The sequence below is a fragment of the Rasamsonia emersonii genome (genome assembly GCF_000968595.1).
Source record: "Rasamsonia emersonii CBS 393.64 chromosome Unknown ctg1118621760052, whole genome shotgun sequence".
Lineage (NCBI taxonomy): Eukaryota > Fungi > Ascomycota > Eurotiomycetes > Eurotiales > Trichocomaceae > Rasamsonia > Rasamsonia emersonii.
Genome location: NW_013563235.1, coordinates 1 through 17,084, shown reverse-complemented (window position 1 = coordinate 17,084; position 17,084 = coordinate 1). Strand labels below are relative to the sequence as shown.

Below are 17,084 nucleotides of genomic sequence, written 5' to 3'. Positions count from 1 at the left end.
TAGCCTGATGACGTATTGCCGCTTTTCGAAGCGGAGGGGCACTGTGACTAAGTGCGGTGCAACAAAAAAAAATCGGCAGTATCGCGGGGACCCCCATCAGCGATCATTAATTAATCATTCCACAACCTGAAAACAACCAACATATTCCACCATCGAAACCCATTTTCTTCAGCGTCCTCCTCTTTTATTTTGAATAGATTTTTAATAAAATAAAGCGATCAGTTTGCCCAACATGTCGAAGCCATTCGACCCGGAGAAGGCGGAGAATTTGGAGGAGGTGGGTGCTTATCGGCGCACGCCACTTGCTCGTCGCAACACTGACCCGTGCTGCTAGATGGAGAAGCAATTCGCAGTGAAAGGTCTGCGCTCCAATCGTGCATCCATATGTGAACTTATCTAAACGATCGCGATAGCTGTGGAGCATCTGATGACATACTGGTCAATCCTCGAGAAAGTGCCGGGGTCGAAGCTGCGCCTGACGAAAATGGACGACGAGATTTACGAACATTTCAAGAAGGAATTCCCGGATTTTGACCCCAGCGAGACTATCGACGAAGACAAGATGAAGAGCAAAGAGGGCAAGGAGAAGTGGCGCAATTTCATGAATCAATATGAGAAGAAAATCAGCGACTTCAACTTCGGCACAATCTTGCGAACAAATCCGAAATACGAATACGACAAAGACACCACAATCTTTGGTATGCTCTCGGCTTACCTGGTTTATACAGTTATTGGAGTACTAATGTGTTTTTACAGCGATGCGAATGCAATTCTACGCTATAGAAATCGCTAGGTACGTGGTCTTCTTATAGCCAAACGTGGGAACTACTGACATGCCTTAGGAACCGCGCTGGATTGAACGACTGGATATACGAGCGAGCGCAGAAGGAAAAAGAGAAGTCGAGCTCCTAAATTGCGAGGGAATGGTTTATTAAGCATTCGATGTGATTATTTGGGTCTCTGGACACCTAGTAGGAGCTTGCATAGCTCGAAACGGCCCACGGCGTGCAGCTTGCATCGCAACTCATGCCTCCATCCGTGGTGGACTATATTCGAGTATTTCAGCAGGCTGAAAGGTACTCCATCATATAAATGGAGACCCAAGCTGAAGGTCCTACCGATCTGGAACATTGGCTGTAGTACAGCACATTCTGCTTGCAATCCTGCGATAACAAGTCTTCAATCAACGGAATAACGATTATACCGAATTCTGTCAATTCCTGAAGGTAGATGAGCATGCGACAAAGAATAATATGAGCTATGATACGCGATCACTGTCCCCAAGTCACTTGAAGGTAGCCCTAGTACTCTCCATTCACTGTCACATGACTTGGGATATCCCGCTTGCAGAGAACAATACTAAGCAAAATGCGTCCACCCTATTGTTCTCTGTTTGCCTCGATTGCATCACTCTGCGTGTATTTAAGTATTTGTTTCTCTCCAAATTTACACAATTCCATGTTCTCAGCATGTCTGTGGCTTGTTTCCCTAGGAGACGGCATCATCGTCCCTTTCCTATTTTCGCATTGACATCGTCCTCCAAGATACAGAAAGTGTCAGTCACAAATGGGGGCATTTCGACACGGACATGTCACCCAAAACTAAAACGCGTGTCTCATCTGGGACCCAAATGTCCGAAGGGCAGGAAGTGTTGGCTGACGATACTCGTCCTGAACACGAAGGCGAAGCGCAACTCGATGCAAGCTGGACTACGCTATTTTGCTTCACTTCACGGAAGCATGCTCTCATAGTCGCGTTCGCATCCACATTCACCCTTTTTGCCGGCCTAGTCATCCCTGCCTTCGCGATCTATCTCGGGAAGTTGTTCGATTCGTTCACAAAGTTCGGCTCTGAAGCTATTTCCGGATCCCAGTTGCTCGCAAGGGTATCCAACGACGGTCTTATACTTCTAGGATTAGGCGTTGTAGGTTGGTGTCTCAATGGAGGTTACTTCTTTTTTTGGGTTGTATTTGCGGAGCTACAGGCAAGAAGCGCTCGCAAGAAGCTTTTTCGTGCGTTACTGAGCCAAGAGCTTCGATGGTTCGACATGAGGAAAGAAGGAGTCGGAGCATTTTTATCGCACACACAAAAGTAAGCTTGCTCTGTTAAGGGTGTTTGCTGGGAAACTATATAATCTTTTAACTCTTGCACAGACAGATTCGAGAATTACAGATCGCTACATCTCAGCCTCTCGGTTTTACACTGCAACATTTAGTCCGAACTGTCGCAGCGCTAGAACTTGCCTTCTATACTTCATGGAAGGTCGCTCTAGTAACTCTGGCCGCAGTACCATTCTCTTCTGCGTTGATCACCTTTCTCTCCTCCAGGATGAAACCTATCATCGAAGCGCAGCAGTCTAAGCTCACTGATGCTTCCAAGTTGTCTTACGATGCTTTTACTGCTGTCGAAGTCGTAAAGTGTTTCAACGGGCAATTTCCCACGTACTCGCGATTTATTTCGTGCATCAGAGAAGCCGCACGCTGCTACTTGAGGCTAGCACTTCTAACTTCGCTTCAGATAGGTGTCACCCGGCTCATGGCGTTTGGAATGTTCGTCCAAGGTTTCTGGTACGGGAGCTCGTTGGTAGACTCGGGACAACTCTCTTCAGGCGATGTCCTAAGAACCTTCTGGGCTTGTTTGGCGGCTATACAGTCCATAGAACAGATCGTGAACCACCTTCCTGCCTTGGAAAGGGGTAAAATCGCGGGAGCTACTTTGAAGTCTTATTTGCACTGTTCTGACCCGGAAGAATTTCCAGTCGCGGACGGAGACTGGCATTCTACTCCCTGCAGAGGGGACATTGAAGTGAGAGATGTCAGTATATATCGATGCAACTTCTTTTTTTTATAAAAAAAACTAACTACAGTAAAGGTTTCTTTTGCTTATCCATCCCAACCCAAGAGGCTCGTGCTCAGCTCTACAAATATCTTCTTCCCAGCTGGAAAGACGACATTCATTATCGGGCGAAGCGGATCTGGAAAAAGCACTCTTGCTAACCTACTTTTACGATTTTACTCGTCTTACTCAGGTGAAATTCTCATTGATGGGAACCCAATACAGACGATAGATGCCCTTTGGATCCGGAATAACATTACACTCGTTCAACAACAAAGCTTTCTTTTCAACGAAACCCTTTCGCAGAATATTCTATTCGGTAGCAACGACCGGGAAAATGTCACAAGGCAACAAATTGAGGCTTGTATTGAAACTGCAAAACTTCAGGACGTGATCAGCCATTTACCTAAGGGATTGGAAACAGTTGTCGGTGTAGGCGGCAATTTCCTTAGCGGGGGTCAGAAACAGAGGGTCGCTATTGCGAGAGCCAGAATGAAAGATAGCCCGATTCTCATCCTGGACGAGTGTACAAGCGCACTCGATTACCGGAATCGGATTGCAGTGATGGACGCCATCCGTACTTGGCGGAAAGGGAAGACCACGATTATAATCACCCATGATACGACACAAATTCTTGGGGACGACTTCGCTTACGTCCTAGAACGAGGACGTGTGGTCGCTTCAGGTTACAAAAAGGATTTAATAGGAAGTTGCAGCCTTTTCTCTGATGAAAGAGATGGTTTGTCAAACTCGGGAATCAGTGATTCAAAATTGCCAGAGGCTCCTTCAGTTGATGGTTTTCTTGAACTCTCTGATAACGACTCTGATACTTCATCGGATGCGTCATTCGAAGAGACGACATCTCTTCAAACAGCATACATTGACGGGTTCTCTATTCCCCATTACAACGATGAACAGGCTTCCAGCCATTCAAATTTCCAATATGAACACATAAGTGCGCCTCCAATAAGTCACAAGCCAGCCATAGGCCGTCACAAGCCTCCTATTGAGCCAGTCAAACACGTCATCAACGGCGATGTGGAACAGATCCCCGTGCGTCCGATATCATCGCTTCTCAGGATTCTTCTTACCATTCCATCATTCCTGACTTTGAAACAACGCACAATACTTGTGCTTTCGTTAATTTTCGCCATTCTGCATGCTAGTGCAACTCCAATTTTCTCGTACCTACTGTCACAGCTCTTCGAAGCATTCTATGCAGCAGGGAACCGTGCGAATCTGGCAAGGAGATGGTCTTTGTCAGTTTTAGGTCTTGCCGTGGGTGATGCGATTGTATCGTTTATTATGCACTATCTCCTGGAATACTGTGGCCAGGTCTGGATGGATTCACTCCGGAATGAAGCCATGAGGAGGATCCTCGATCAACCACGTTCCTGGTTCGAGGAGGAGGAAAATAAGCCTCTCCATCTGACGGCTTGCTTGGACCAAAATGCTGAGGAGATTCGAAATCTTGTTGGTAGGTTTGCTGGCTCCGCACTGGTTGCTGCCGTGACTATAATCATGGCCGTTGTGTGGAGTTTCTTCATCTGTTGGAAACTGACGCTGGTCAGCCTCGCATGCGGTCCAGTTATGTATGCCATCACAAGGGGATTGGAGAGCGTGAACAGAAAATGGGAATCTCAGAGCAACGATATCAACGAGACAGTTGCTTCCATTTTTTCTGAGACGTTTTCTGATATCCGTACTGTGAGAGCCTTCGCGCTCGAGTCATACTTTCATTCGAAGCACTCTGGGATCTTGAGGAAGGCAATGATTGTGGCGCTGAAGCGTGCTGCATATTCCGGGATATTCTTCGGTCTTGTTGAATCGGCAATCATCTTTGCAAGCGGTAAGAGATCCTCAAAGTGGAAGATGAAAACTGCATTCCTCTGACCATTGTATAGCGTTGCTCTTTTACTACGGAGCAGTCCTGACATCGTCAGGAGAATTCGCTGCAACGGATACTATATCCGTATTCGCAATGATTCTATTCAGCATTGGTTATGCGAACACTGTTATATCCTGGAGTACGTTGGGAATGGACACCATTCTCTTCGCCCCTTCCGAAGATAATTGCTAACCCACTGACCGTCGATTTAGTTCCTCAAATTAACTCAGCCTGTGATACTGCGACCCGTCTTCTGCGCCTTTCTCGCCTACCCTTCGCGTCATCACACGAGCACGTTGGTAAACTGCGAGTCTTCGAGCCAGTTCCGGTGCAGTTCACCAACCTCAAATTTCGATATCCTCGACGTCCAGAAGCTCTAGTTCTCCGAAACTTCTCCCTCACTATCCCAGCAAATTCATGCACTGCCATCGTCGGATGCTCCGGATCGGGAAAGTCTACCATAGCATCTTTACTGCTGGGTCTCTATCCTTCGTCGTCGTCTCTCAGCGGACCACCAGCCATCACCCTTGGAGGAATGGATATTTGGCAACTACATATTCCCACCCTGCGATCCCTGATTGCTCTTGTGCCCCAGCATCCTAGATTATTTGCTGATACCATCAGAGCCAACATCGCCTACGGGCTCAACCCATGCTCCCGACTCAACTCGATGAAGAACATTCGGGCTGCTGCGCAAGCGGTCGGAATCGACGAATTTATCTGTTCGCTTCCTGAAGGCTATTCCACTCTGGTAGGAGACGGGGGTCTCGGACTCTCTGGTGGACAAACGCAGAGACTGGTGATCGCACGGGCACTCGTTCGCCAGCCAAGAATCCTGATTCTCGATGAAGCCACCTCCAATCTCGACGGAGAGAGTGCTGAAATCATCCGTCGATCAATCCAGAAGCTGGTAGCGGCCCGAAAAGGCCTGACGGTGATTCTGATCACGCATGCGAAAGAGATAATGGAAATGGCGGATAACGTCGTCGTCATTGACGGTGGATCGGTCGCGGAACAGGGCCCGTATCATGATCTCATGCAGCGTCCTGGAGGCAAATTGAAAGAGATGCTCGCTGGGCGGCAAGATGAATTAATTTGAAGAATCTTAAGTCCATGGTCTGCAAGTAGTCATTTAGCTGTTTTTGTCCAATCGAGTGATTTCGTTGGCACCTCCGCAGTCAGACCACATGTGTTAATTAATCGACGACCTAGATGCGGAATATTTTTGGGATGGGACGGTTTGGACATAGAAAACTGTTCGATGCCTCACTTAAGGGGATACCTAATTTACCTACCCAAATAGGCAGGCAGATGGTTCGAACTGTGGTGGGCCACAAAGTGCATCTGCCACGCGGTTTATTATGCAAGCACAATTCTTCAACGGGGATTCCTCATAGAAGTTCTACCATCCATGGATGCACTATGGTCGATTAGCTAATAGTGAATCTGAGAAATCGAATAACAGTACAAATTACTGCATTTGATTCCACTTTTTAAAGTGGCCCCTTCATTAACCCAAGAGCTGATTTGCATGTACGTCAAACTGCTAAAAGAAACTGCTAAAGGTAGTACACCTGTTTTTTTAAAAAAAAATTCTCTCCAAGCTGGTAATAATTTCAAGTGGATCAAATGCAGGATTACCAGTAATAATTACGGAGTAGACGGTGGTCGAGGTTACGTCGGAAGGCCGAGAATTTTCTAAAAATGGATCCGCCAGCGGAGGTTCCAAGACTCTGGAAGTGTCAACCGCACGGGAGGCCTGAGACCGGCACCTCCCTCAGCTCTTAGGTACCTCAGCTCTAGTCAATTGTTGCACGATGCTGTGTTTTCTTTTGACAGTAATCATTAACATGCCAGTTAATAATAATGATGATGATGATGCTCTATTGCATCCATCCATGCCGACTCTTGACTGTTGAATTCTTTCTTGTTTGTTTGCTATCCAGGCATGGCTGTCACCAGGCTATTATTATTTCTTCGAGCAGGGCTTAGCTGGTGGAGTCTGACAGCGAATACCAGCCACTAGGGTCTCTGCTGGAGAAGCAAACAGTTTCACGACTCACGACTCAGCATTCACTCTTTAGTTGCATCCAGCGTCAGCCACAATGCAATCAAAGCGACTAATGACAGAGCCTGGCTTGGCCAATTACCTAGCATTAGCGTCTCTATCTCTGCAACCTGCTCCAGCTTGACTGTCCGACCACATCAGTGTTTTTTCTCTCTTGTGTAAGTGTCGCGCAGGCAGCTTTCCACCTGTCTTACGTTGGTCCATTCTCGCTGCTCTTGCCTTCAATCCTCATCTTCCACTGTTTAATCTTGACCCTCTGTCGATCACTGTGTCATTTGTGGGCCATTCATCTAAACAGCCTTACGATAGCTCATTATCTTGGAGCTGCGGAGACAGTGATTGACACCACAGCTTATCGCTGCTGTTCTGCCAGAACTCGAGTCAGCTATAGGCTCTTCCACATATCACCAACGCTTTAACAACAAAGCAAGCTGCATACACATCTCTAGTCGATGGATTCATGACATTGTGACTCCCCTCCAGGCGTGAAAAATGCGCATTCCCTTGCAGCAGCGCCAGCAGCTCCAAGCCCGCCAGGACGACGGGTCAAGTAACCACCTCCAGGTCGAGACCATCGTAAGTTTGCTTTCCCCTTCCGGGTCGTGAGGAGATTAGAAATCTTTGCCAATCTCTGATTATCATCTCAGGTGGCGGTTGTCTTGATTCTCGCTATAATTTGGATCCTTACAGCCTTCTACTTCATACGGCGTCTTCGCATTAACAACTGTGCACCTAAGTTACTCCCCGGGAAATTTCTAAAGCGGAAATGGAACGAATGGACTCCCGGAACGTCACGACGGTATGGACAGGTCCCGAATGGAGTGTGCAACCGCGACGAGGATACGACCTACAATGGAGCCGCCTCGGAAGAGCCGGGTACGAACTCGAACGCTCCTCAGCGGATGACGTCCATCCGTTCCATCATCACGCTTCCTGCTTACTCGCCTGTCCCTAAGCCAACGGAGCAGGTCATCGCTCGAGAAGGGGAGCGTGGAGGCATGGATGTTGTTGTCGAGTTTCCCGAAACGGCTGAAGAGGAAGAGATGCGCCGGGAAGAGGAAATGGAAGCATTGTATCAGATCCGCCTCCGACGACGACAGGAGATCGCAGAGCGGGAAGAGCGTAGACGGCAACGCCAGGAGGCCCGTGCCCGGGGTGACTATGAGCGACTGGAGCAGCTCAGTCGCGAAAGTAGGGCTGCCCGGAATCAGAGCACAGCAGCGGCCATGCTGGCAGAGCATCAGTCTCGCGGGCGTGAAAGGCGTGTCTCAGCCGTCTCCTATGCCGACCTGGGCCATGTCCGGCACGATGGCTCCCGCATTCGCGCCTGTTCAGCCGATTCTGACCAACGCCCCTTGCTCGACTCCGTGTCGGCGATCGGGACGGACGCCAGCAATTCGATTCGATCGCAACCTGCTATCTCTCATGTGTCCACCCAGATTGGCCCAGACGATGGCGACGTTGGCATGTCTCAGATCCCCCCTCCGGACTACGACGAAATCGACTGGGGCGAGGCACCACCGTACGAAAGTCCGGTGGCAGATCGCGAAGAGGACACTCCACGTCTGCCGACGATCGAGCGCTTACCAACCATCCGCATCGACTTGGCGAGTCCGCTGAGCAGTTCAGCAAATACACCTGCACCCAACTCACCAGTGAGCGCTGGTCAGACGCAATCAGAGTCATCGGACGCCACCCCTCATTCCCCATCTTCGCATCCGTAGTCGACTGTCTCGTCGAGACTGTCCTCTTTCACCTTCTATGTTTTTCCAATGCGTGATACTCGGGCATAGTATCTGAGAAGATTTGAAATGGCTTCAATTATCTTTTTCACAAGACCTCCCTCTTTCCACCCTTTGGCGTCCTAGGTGAGAAAATTTTTTTAGGGTTTCTGAAAGCCGCATGGCGTTTGGCGGAGCTTTTTGATTTTTGGCATTCCATGGAATCTGGAACTTTGCACGTGAGATTCTGCTTGATGATGATGATGATGATTATGACTTACCTGCGTATTCTTTACCATTCCCCTCTGTACATGTACTTCAAGGCGACTTTCCTGTGTAAATATGGTGGTTTTTTTAAGTGTTCCATGCACTGTGACGTGCATTACTGGCATGGAGGGACAGCTACAGGCCTCCATTTTCTTATTTTTTTCCCGAGCAGTGATGATATGAATGCTCTACGTCCTCCCACACTATTCAGATTTTTCTTCCACATATAATGAACCTTGGGATCTTTCTTGGTTTCTTTCCATTTGTCATTTTTGGAGCGAGTCAGAGTCAACTTTGGTGGCTTATCTTCCTAGGGTAATCATGTAAATATCAATTGCTTGGCATTTGACATCTCGAACTGAGAGAATAAGGAATGACGAATGACCATGAGAGTCTCCCCTGTCTAGTAAGATTAAATCTTATTATTCAACCTAGGATCTGTCCTTGGATACAGTTAAAAAAAAATATTACTCTGGCGAGTGTGCTTCCTGGACAAAGAGCAACCAACGGAACCCATATCTTCTATATATCACTCAAAGAAAACCAACAGAGCTAGACCCTGGTCCAAGCATCAATCGACGCCCTTGATTCTTGTACAGTATTCTTAGCATATCTGCACTCTCATTCAAAAAAAATACTGCTATAAAAGACTGTATTACATATCTACATTGGTAAACACATATGTAGAAAGATAAATAGTATATTGGGTTTGACATACAATTAACCGCACAACTTACTGCTGCTCAACGTCCTTGTAGGAATTTTTGAGCCGAAGTAACCATATGGAGAGAGCGAACAGTATCTCCTTCTGATTCAGAGCCTGATGAATTATTATATGTTGCAAGCGACGTGTTGGCCACGGATTAGATCTAATTAAGGCAGTGCTTGCCCGCCTCGAGCCACGGCACTCACCGACCCGCCAGCCGCCAACCAAAGTGTTCCGCCCACGCAAAACGTAAACAAACCCAGCCAAACTACCTAAATTACTGGACTAACGGCTTCGCTCCCGGACCGACAACAACTTCCCACGCTTGTCGAGCCAGCGAGCTTGTCATTCCATCGACGCGCCATTGATACCGCGGATTAATTGTACCGGGTGCTGCGGCTTATTTACTGCGCATTATCCTACTCGTTTATTGTTGGTTCACCTTCATATTTTGTTTTTTATTTGGTGCAACACGCTACAAGAAAGAGACGGGTAACGCGTGTTGTCGCCTATTTCGATCCCAACACGAGCAGAACTAATCCACATAGCACAACAAAGGACTCGAGGAATAAGGCGCGAACTTCAGCCCATGGGAAGCTATTGAACTTCGAAGTTTACCTGATAACTGAATTCGTTCAACATGGCGCGCGAGTACAATACGCGACACGAAACAACGCACACGTCGATAGGCGACTCCTCGCTGTCGGACTTTGACCCGGAGCATGAAGCCCTTGTTTCGACTAGGCAGCTTGATAACAGCGATAAAGTCTCTGACCAACAAGGCAGTGTACAAGGAAGTTCAAGGAAGAATCGCACCTCCCCGCGTCAAGAGCCAGACTACGCTATCAATACGTCCGCCATCGAGCGAGCGTTTCCAGAATTTTCCGATGTCGAGAGTGAAGAAGAGGAAGAAGAAGATGATGACATTTCAATTGAGGTGGGACGAGGGTCTAAGAAACCTGAAAATCGACTGGACGATTCTCGCAACTCAATGATGAGCATTGAGAACAGTGTGCGCTCGTCTTCACCGGCCGTTAGAGTCGACTATCCTCCTTCTTCGCACACGCCCCCGAAGTCTGCACTGCGCAGCTCCTCAAAGCGAGTGAATAGTTCCGACAATCTCCGCAAGGATGCTCAGATCAGGCGCGCGAGTCAGGCACAGAAGGAGAACGTCGACCCGCAGCCAAGCAAATCAAAGAATTCAACCGTTTCTGGGACTCGCAGTACTGAGCAGCGGCGTACTCTGTCGGAGATGCATGCAAAGGTTCGCGAGACATATGAGGGCTCATACATCAGTGATGAGAGACCCCAAAACATCTCGGTAAACGCACGAACAACCCGCTTCGGATACAGAGACGTCTCGGCTCAGGTCGCGGCGGCCGTGGACCAAGCTTCTCGCGAAGCCCTCTTAAAGGAAGGTCGTCGCGGGAAGCTTGCTGCGAACTCGCGGAATGTCCCTGCCAACGGGACATACACGACAAATACATTTCCTGATACTACCGCCCACCACTCGTTTCTTCTCCCTGACCTGCCAAACCTTTCGGAACTCGTCTCCGGAGTCTATGAGGATGGCACACCCGTTTTCCCCCGCCAGAGCAAATCGCGGACTACGCGTTTTGTCTCCCCATCGGGTGGAGCTGCAGATCTCTCCCAGACTCAGGATCATCTGCCGGTTGACTCGGTACCCATTCCAGAAGACGAGAAGGCCCTGTTCGTTTCTTTGAAACTCCTTCAGGACAAAGTGGCGGATTTGGAATTCGCTAAGTCCGAAGCCGAGAGGAAATTGGATGCTGTTCGACAGGAAAATGCGTTGTTGAAGGCTGAGAAATCTCGTCGCCAAAAAGAGCAATATGATCGCCTAAAGACGGGAGACGAAGAGGATCAAGGAAGAAGCAGCAGAAGGTTGCTGCAAGAGAAAAATAGTACGTAATCGTCTTCCCTTCAATTTCATCTTTTGCTAACATCTACTGTCTAGGGTTGGAAGCGGCGAATTTGGCTCTGCAGAACAGCCTTGACATCGCGGAGCGAAAGATTCAAGTTCACGAAACGACGCTTAAGAACTTGTCGCGTGAGCGAGATTCGGCCGTGTCTCAGTTGGGTGTCGCTTATCTCAATGCTCAGGACTACAAGAAGGAGAATGAGGCATTGCGGAGAGAGAACGCAGAGCTGAGGGCTCAGCTTGCGAAGTTGACTTCGTTATCTCAGAAACTGGGAGGTTACGAAGGCGACACTCGTGATTCAACGAATCAGAAGCATTGGGAGGCAGATGCCATGGCAGCTGATAACAACGATGACAGCCAAATCCATACCCAGCGCAGTGTCGAGTCGACCCGACGCGGTCGCGAACAGTCCAGAAACCAGGATCGGGGCTCAAGGGCCGCACCGCCGGAGGCTAGGATTTCCAGCCAAATTGAGAAGGAGATTTCCAAGATCGAGAAAGAAAGGCAGGATGAGGAATTGTTCTCCCTCAACCTGTCTCAACCTACCCGCGCTTCCACACATCTGAAATCTTCTCAGTCTCCCGGTCATGCCAAGACAGAAAGTGCTGAGAGCAAGAAACAGCCAAATACCGGCAAGCAACGAGTTAAACGTGTGATCGTTGAGGAAACCAACACGAGCGAGCCTCTTGACGTGAACTTAGATAACTTGACGGAGGACGCTCGAAACCAAGCTTCCGCCGACCAGGACGTGACGTTTTTGAGCTTTATTGATGTAAGTTGTCATGATACCCCCTTCTTTCCCCCCTGTCATGTACTCATAAACTTTTAGGCTCGTGAGATAGCTCAGCTCCGCAAGACCCTCGAAGAAGAGAGGGCAGCCCGGAAGCAGCGACAGTCTTTGTCGAAGGAAGTTGCCGCCAATGCATCTGTCGGACCCAGACGTCAATCTGGACAGGTCTCTGAACATTCACGGAAACCCTCACTGAAGGAGACCAAGGAAAAGGTGCCCCGACCTTCATCAGCGATCGGTGAGACTACGGCTACTGGTAAAATCGACTTGGATGGGCAGGATGATCAAGCGGCCTCTGAGCGCCGAAGACGCCATTCCGACAATTCTATTCCCACCCACAGCCGGCGTCGAAGGCCCACGGCGGAGATGACATCTGCCTTTATTCTTCCTGACATTACGCTTCGTTATGCAGACTCAGAAGCCCATCCAACTGCAAAACTTTCTGAATCCGCGCAGAAGGTGTTGAATAGCGTTGCTCGACATGATGGGAAGAATTGTACAGTGTGCAAACGTCTACTCCCTAACGGGGCCTCTCACGACCACGAGCATGGAGACAATCGGAAGACTATTACGATTCCTAAGCCCGTTCCAGTCTCACAACGCATGCCTGAGCCATCCGCTTACAATGAGGAACCCACCATGCGCCCATCACAGCCACCTGCACTCGCCCTTGCAACGGTGCTCAAGAGCTTGGAAGATGAACTGGCACATCTCAAGATGCAGCTTGCAACTTATCAGAGTGCCTACACTAAGCATGACGCATCGCTCAGCAAACGGCAGAGGAAGTCTCTGTCCAAAAGAATCGAGAAATTGTTGAAGGAAGTCGACACAAAAGCAGATCAGATCTATGCGCTGTACGACGTCCTTGAGGGACAGAAGCAAGATGGCCACGAGATGACCGAACATGAAGTGGAAGTGACTCTCCAGTCGATTGGAATTGATATCAATGCAGGAAGAACGGCTGATTTGACTGGCGCAACGGATGAGTCAACTCGCAAGAAATCTGAGGCCCCTGATGACACTGAAGATGTTGACGATGAATTGCCCTGGGAGGGGTTTGAGAGCACCGTTGAGGTAACTGGCCGAAGTGTTGAAAGCGGACGGAATGACTAGTTGCGAAGATGGACACTTGAGATGCATATGATTTTTGTCCGGGTTTATGGCATGAGTTGTCGACATTTTATACTTTATCGTTCCTTTACCATTTTTTCTTCTACCATTGTCTCCATTTCAGATTTTCTTTTCTGTCATTACCTTGCCATATATCCTCATGGCAGAGTCTGAATGAATGTTGCTTACTGGAACGATCCCACGTCAGGTTCAAGACTGACCTCTTCATTGGAGGTGGATGTCCCTGTGTGGTAGAGCTTCCGGTTAAGTGATCGTGGGTTGGCGTTTGACTTGCTTGGCAAGGACGAGCTTGTCCGCGAACTCATCATATTCAGATTCAGCTTTTGTGTACACTTGGAACTCAAGTTCTTGTTCGTGTTGACTGATCCTTGTTGGGTGTATGTCCGCGGAGGGAACCTTTACAGTTTGGTGTACGCGAATGAGGATTTGTGGGATGCAAGGTTTGGGTTATTAAGATCATATTACGGGTTTCTTGAGAAAGCGTCTTTCCTTGAGGTCTCATTTTCCTATTAAGGTATTATCGCGTTCTGAGCTTATTCATTTTGGGCGTTGACGTGTTTGGGTTGGAATTCATTCGAGTTTCTTTTTTTACTTGGACACACACACGGACACACACGCAAGGCAAATTGGAGCATCCATTGTATTGTATGGCATTCTTCCGTGTCTCTTCTTTCTTCTCTTTCTGTGGTGATAGGTGATACTTTTTTTTCTCGAAAGTATAGTCAATATATTTCCGGTTGTCATGGGCAGTACTCTGAATATGTTACATAGTGAGGGATGGTATGAATCAATCAGTGCTGCTGCGGTAATTCATGCATTTATTATCTTCCTGACTCCCAAATATCTATAGATAATGGGTTAGTTAGGTATATGAATATGATATACTACTTCCGAAAAAGGAAACTGTGATATTGTAACATCACAAACCAAACAAAAAATATCTGATAAGGAGTGCCCTCTTTCCCGGAGAAACCCCAAGATTTTTTTTCCCCCGCCAGGTAGAAATGGGTTCTGCTGTTATTGTCATGGTTATGGTTATGGTCATGGTTATGCATGACAACAATAACAGTTACAGACAGACTGGATATGTCATGACCTGACCGGACCTGTATTGTATGTATCTTGTTTCTCATCTCACATTGTTCTTTTCTTTTCTAGGCCCCTTCCTCTCTTCGAGTGTCTTAACTAGCTATCGACAAAGAAAAAAAATTAAATTCAGAACCCAGCCCCTGGCCCATTTCGAACTGCTCTAGCAAACCATATCGTTTTAAATGAACCCTAAGAATAAATACCGTTAACTCCGTCGCTATGCTCGCAGATTCCGATCCAATAGACAAGACATGAAGATAGATAGTAGAAAAAAAATTCAAGAGATATCTATCCCAGATATGATGTTTGTGATAATAGGCAGGAAGATCGATCAAACAGCATTCCCGACCGATGAAGCAGCGGTAACAGCAGCGGCAGCTCCCTCGGTAGCCACGGATTTTGACAGGGCCAAACCAGCGGTGTCTCGTTTGGGGATCTCCTCGTCAATAAAGCAGCCAAGTCCCGCAAAGGCTTCGAGTAGCGTTCTGGAGTAGTATTCCCTCAAATCGTAGCCACCGGCCTGCATGCGCACGTCGTCGCGGATCCGATCGAGCCAGCTCGATGGGTAGCGATCCTGCAACACGTAGTAATCCCGTTTGCCGGGCTCCAGACCGCCGAACGGATCGTACGGCTTTTCGGGCTCCGGGGCTTTGGCTTTCTTGAGACCTTTGATGAAGCCCGTGTCTTCCTCGCCGCCCGCGGTGTCTGCGGTCGTGACCGGTTGACCGGCGGCAGCCGCCCTCTTGGCTTCTACGCTGCGCAGGGCAGCCTGCTTCTGGCGCATCCGATCTTCCTCGCTGCGTCTGGCCGAGGATTTCTTGAGAAGGACTTTCTGGCCCTCTCGTGCGATTGAGGAAGCGTCGCCGGGTGAGCCAGCGGCCAGACGACCCAGGACATCCTCCCGGCCGGCCAGCATCTCGCGCCGTTCATTCTCATATTCTTGCCGGGCGGCCTGGCGGCGGAGGCGGGCCTGTTCCTGCTCGAAGGACTGTTGCTCCAGGAAGGATGCTGCTTCCTGGGATTCGCGGACCTGGTTGGCTCGTATCGAGTCCATGTTGGCGGCTGCGTATCTCTTGAGGTCCGACTCGGTCTTGGCAACATCTATGCCGTTGACCAGGTTGGAAATGATCTCTTCTCGCTGCTCCAGGAAGTCATCGTACGCTCGTTTGCTGTCGAACTCGTCTTCTCTGCGGTTCAGGCTAAAAGACCAGTCAACTCTGTGAATCGCAGAAGACGGACTGATTGCAAATCATACATCTGCATGACCCTCTTCCGAATGTCGACCTCCCTTTCAACGCTGATATCCTCAAAGGTCTGCTTTCGGAATCGGTTCTTGCGCAGCGTCTTGTGGCAACCGGCTACCGGACAAGGCGCGGGTCCCGACGAGAAGATGCGGTCCACGCAGGACTCGCACATCTTGTGATAGCATTCTGGATTGATGAGGAACCGCATGTCCGGGTTGAGGTATCGCGAGGACTTGCAGACCGGACATACTTCTGCATGAGGCGATATGACATGTTAGCTTGATTCATGGTCCCTCGGCAAGAGAACATGAAAAGAAAGGTGAGACTCACCATCCTCCTCCCCACGGTGGCTCACACCATTGCGCTGAACAGACATCGTCACCTAACTTGGAGGCTAAAATGAGAAGGTGGCCAGAGTGAAGAGAGTCGATGCTCTCTCATTGAATGATTGCCTAAGAAGAGCTTCTGGACGTGCCTGCGGAAGCTTGGGCGGCTGACCAATCGGGGCGGGGCATTTCGCCTCCGTCCGCAAAAGTCCCGCGAGAGAGATCCAGATTCTTCCACCCAACGCCTGCCCTATATATTATTACCTACGCTTGTGGCGTCAACAAGCCTCTCGGGACAATGGCGACAGTTGATGATACGATAGCGGACCTTGAGCGCCAACGTCTTCAACTGGAAGAAAATGTCCGCAAATTACAGCAGTCACTCTACCACTGGCGACTCTGGGAGGCGGAATACGACGGACTGAAAGAAGAGATCGCGTCCCTCAAAGATGGCAGCACGAAGGACGATATTTTGCGGAAGGGCCGCGAATTCGCCGGCACCGTGGTCGATGAGAAAGAGGTCAAAGACCTCATCGGAGAAGGACAGGGCCTTACACGATCTCGGGACCAGGTTGTTCAGCGCATATCGCGAAGGTTAGACTACGTGAAGCAGAATGTTAGGTCGATGGAAAAACAGCTAGAAGCGGCAGAAACCAAACTGGACTCGTTTCTGTCAGTTGAACATCCAGGTCCTATCACCAAGGATGCAGAATTTCCGGTGACGGAAATAGTTGAAGAACTGGATGAGGAAGGCAACGTGATATCGGGCAAGACGACTACCCCTGGAGAACGTGCACCTGAGCTTCTCGAAGTGTTAAAGAAGGTTGGAATAAATGATATACCGAACAAGATTTCGGACAAGATTTCGAAAATAGGGGCACAAGCGAATAAGTCTGAGGGAAAGGCTCTAGAAGAGAAGACTCTAGAAAAGAAGGCCCTAGAAGAAAAGGCTCCAAACGAAGAGTCCTCAGACGAAGAGGTCCTAGACGAGAAGGCCGCAGAGGAGAAGGCCGCAGAGGACAAGGCTGCAGAAGAAAAGGCTAGCAGAAGAAAAGGCTGCAGAAGAAAAGGCTGCAGAA

At 48.9% G+C, this 17,084-nt stretch overlaps 6 protein-coding genes across 6 annotated transcripts; 5 read left to right on the top strand and 1 right to left on the bottom strand.

Moving 5' to 3' along the window:
* Positions 1 to 232: 232 nt before the first annotated feature.
* T310_3125 (DUF757 domain protein) lies at positions 233 to 912 on the top strand (the record flags this gene model as incomplete). The annotated part of the gene is made up of 5 exons (XM_013473988.1): positions 233 to 277; positions 335 to 359; positions 414 to 698; positions 757 to 793; positions 843 to 912. 5 exons carry the CDS (start codon positions 233 to 235, stop codon positions 910 to 912), a joined length of 462 nt encoding a protein of 153 aa, XP_013329442.1.
* Positions 913 to 1,630: 718 nt separating this feature from the next.
* On the top strand, positions 1,631 to 5,822 carry T310_3124 (Xenobiotic-transporting ATPase; the record flags this gene model as incomplete). Its single annotated transcript, XM_013473987.1, has 5 exons — positions 1,631 to 2,091; positions 2,154 to 2,814; positions 2,872 to 4,684; positions 4,740 to 4,862; positions 4,936 to 5,822. 5 exons carry the CDS (start codon positions 1,631 to 1,633, stop codon positions 5,820 to 5,822), a joined length of 3,945 nt encoding a protein of 1,314 aa, XP_013329441.1.
* A 1,461-nt stretch (positions 5,823 to 7,283) lies between these two features.
* T310_3123 (uncharacterized protein) lies at positions 7,284 to 8,515 on the top strand (the record flags this gene model as incomplete). Its single annotated transcript, XM_013473986.1, has 2 exons — positions 7,284 to 7,367; positions 7,439 to 8,515. The coding sequence occupies 2 exons, from the start codon at positions 7,284 to 7,286 to the stop codon at positions 8,513 to 8,515; spliced, it is 1,161 nt and encodes a 386-aa protein (XP_013329440.1).
* A 1,610-nt stretch (positions 8,516 to 10,125) lies between these two features.
* T310_3122 (uncharacterized protein) lies at positions 10,126 to 13,328 on the top strand (the record flags this gene model as incomplete). Its single annotated transcript, XM_013473985.1, has 3 exons — positions 10,126 to 11,407; positions 11,461 to 12,197; positions 12,255 to 13,328. 3 exons carry the CDS (start codon positions 10,126 to 10,128, stop codon positions 13,326 to 13,328), a joined length of 3,093 nt encoding a protein of 1,030 aa, XP_013329439.1.
* Positions 13,329 to 14,766: 1,438 nt separating this feature from the next.
* T310_3121 (uncharacterized protein) lies at positions 14,767 to 15,851 on the bottom strand (the record flags this gene model as incomplete). Its single annotated transcript, XM_013473984.1, has 2 exons — positions 14,767 to 15,652; positions 15,691 to 15,851. The coding sequence occupies 2 exons, from the start codon at positions 15,849 to 15,851 to the stop codon at positions 14,767 to 14,769; spliced, it is 1,047 nt and encodes a 348-aa protein (XP_013329438.1).
* A 452-nt stretch (positions 15,852 to 16,303) lies between these two features.
* T310_3120 (uncharacterized protein) lies at positions 16,304 to 17,084 on the top strand (the record flags this gene model as incomplete). Its single annotated transcript, XM_013473983.1, has 1 exon — positions 16,304 to 17,084. A coding segment is annotated over one exon (781 nt), but the record flags the coding sequence as incomplete, so codon positions are not given.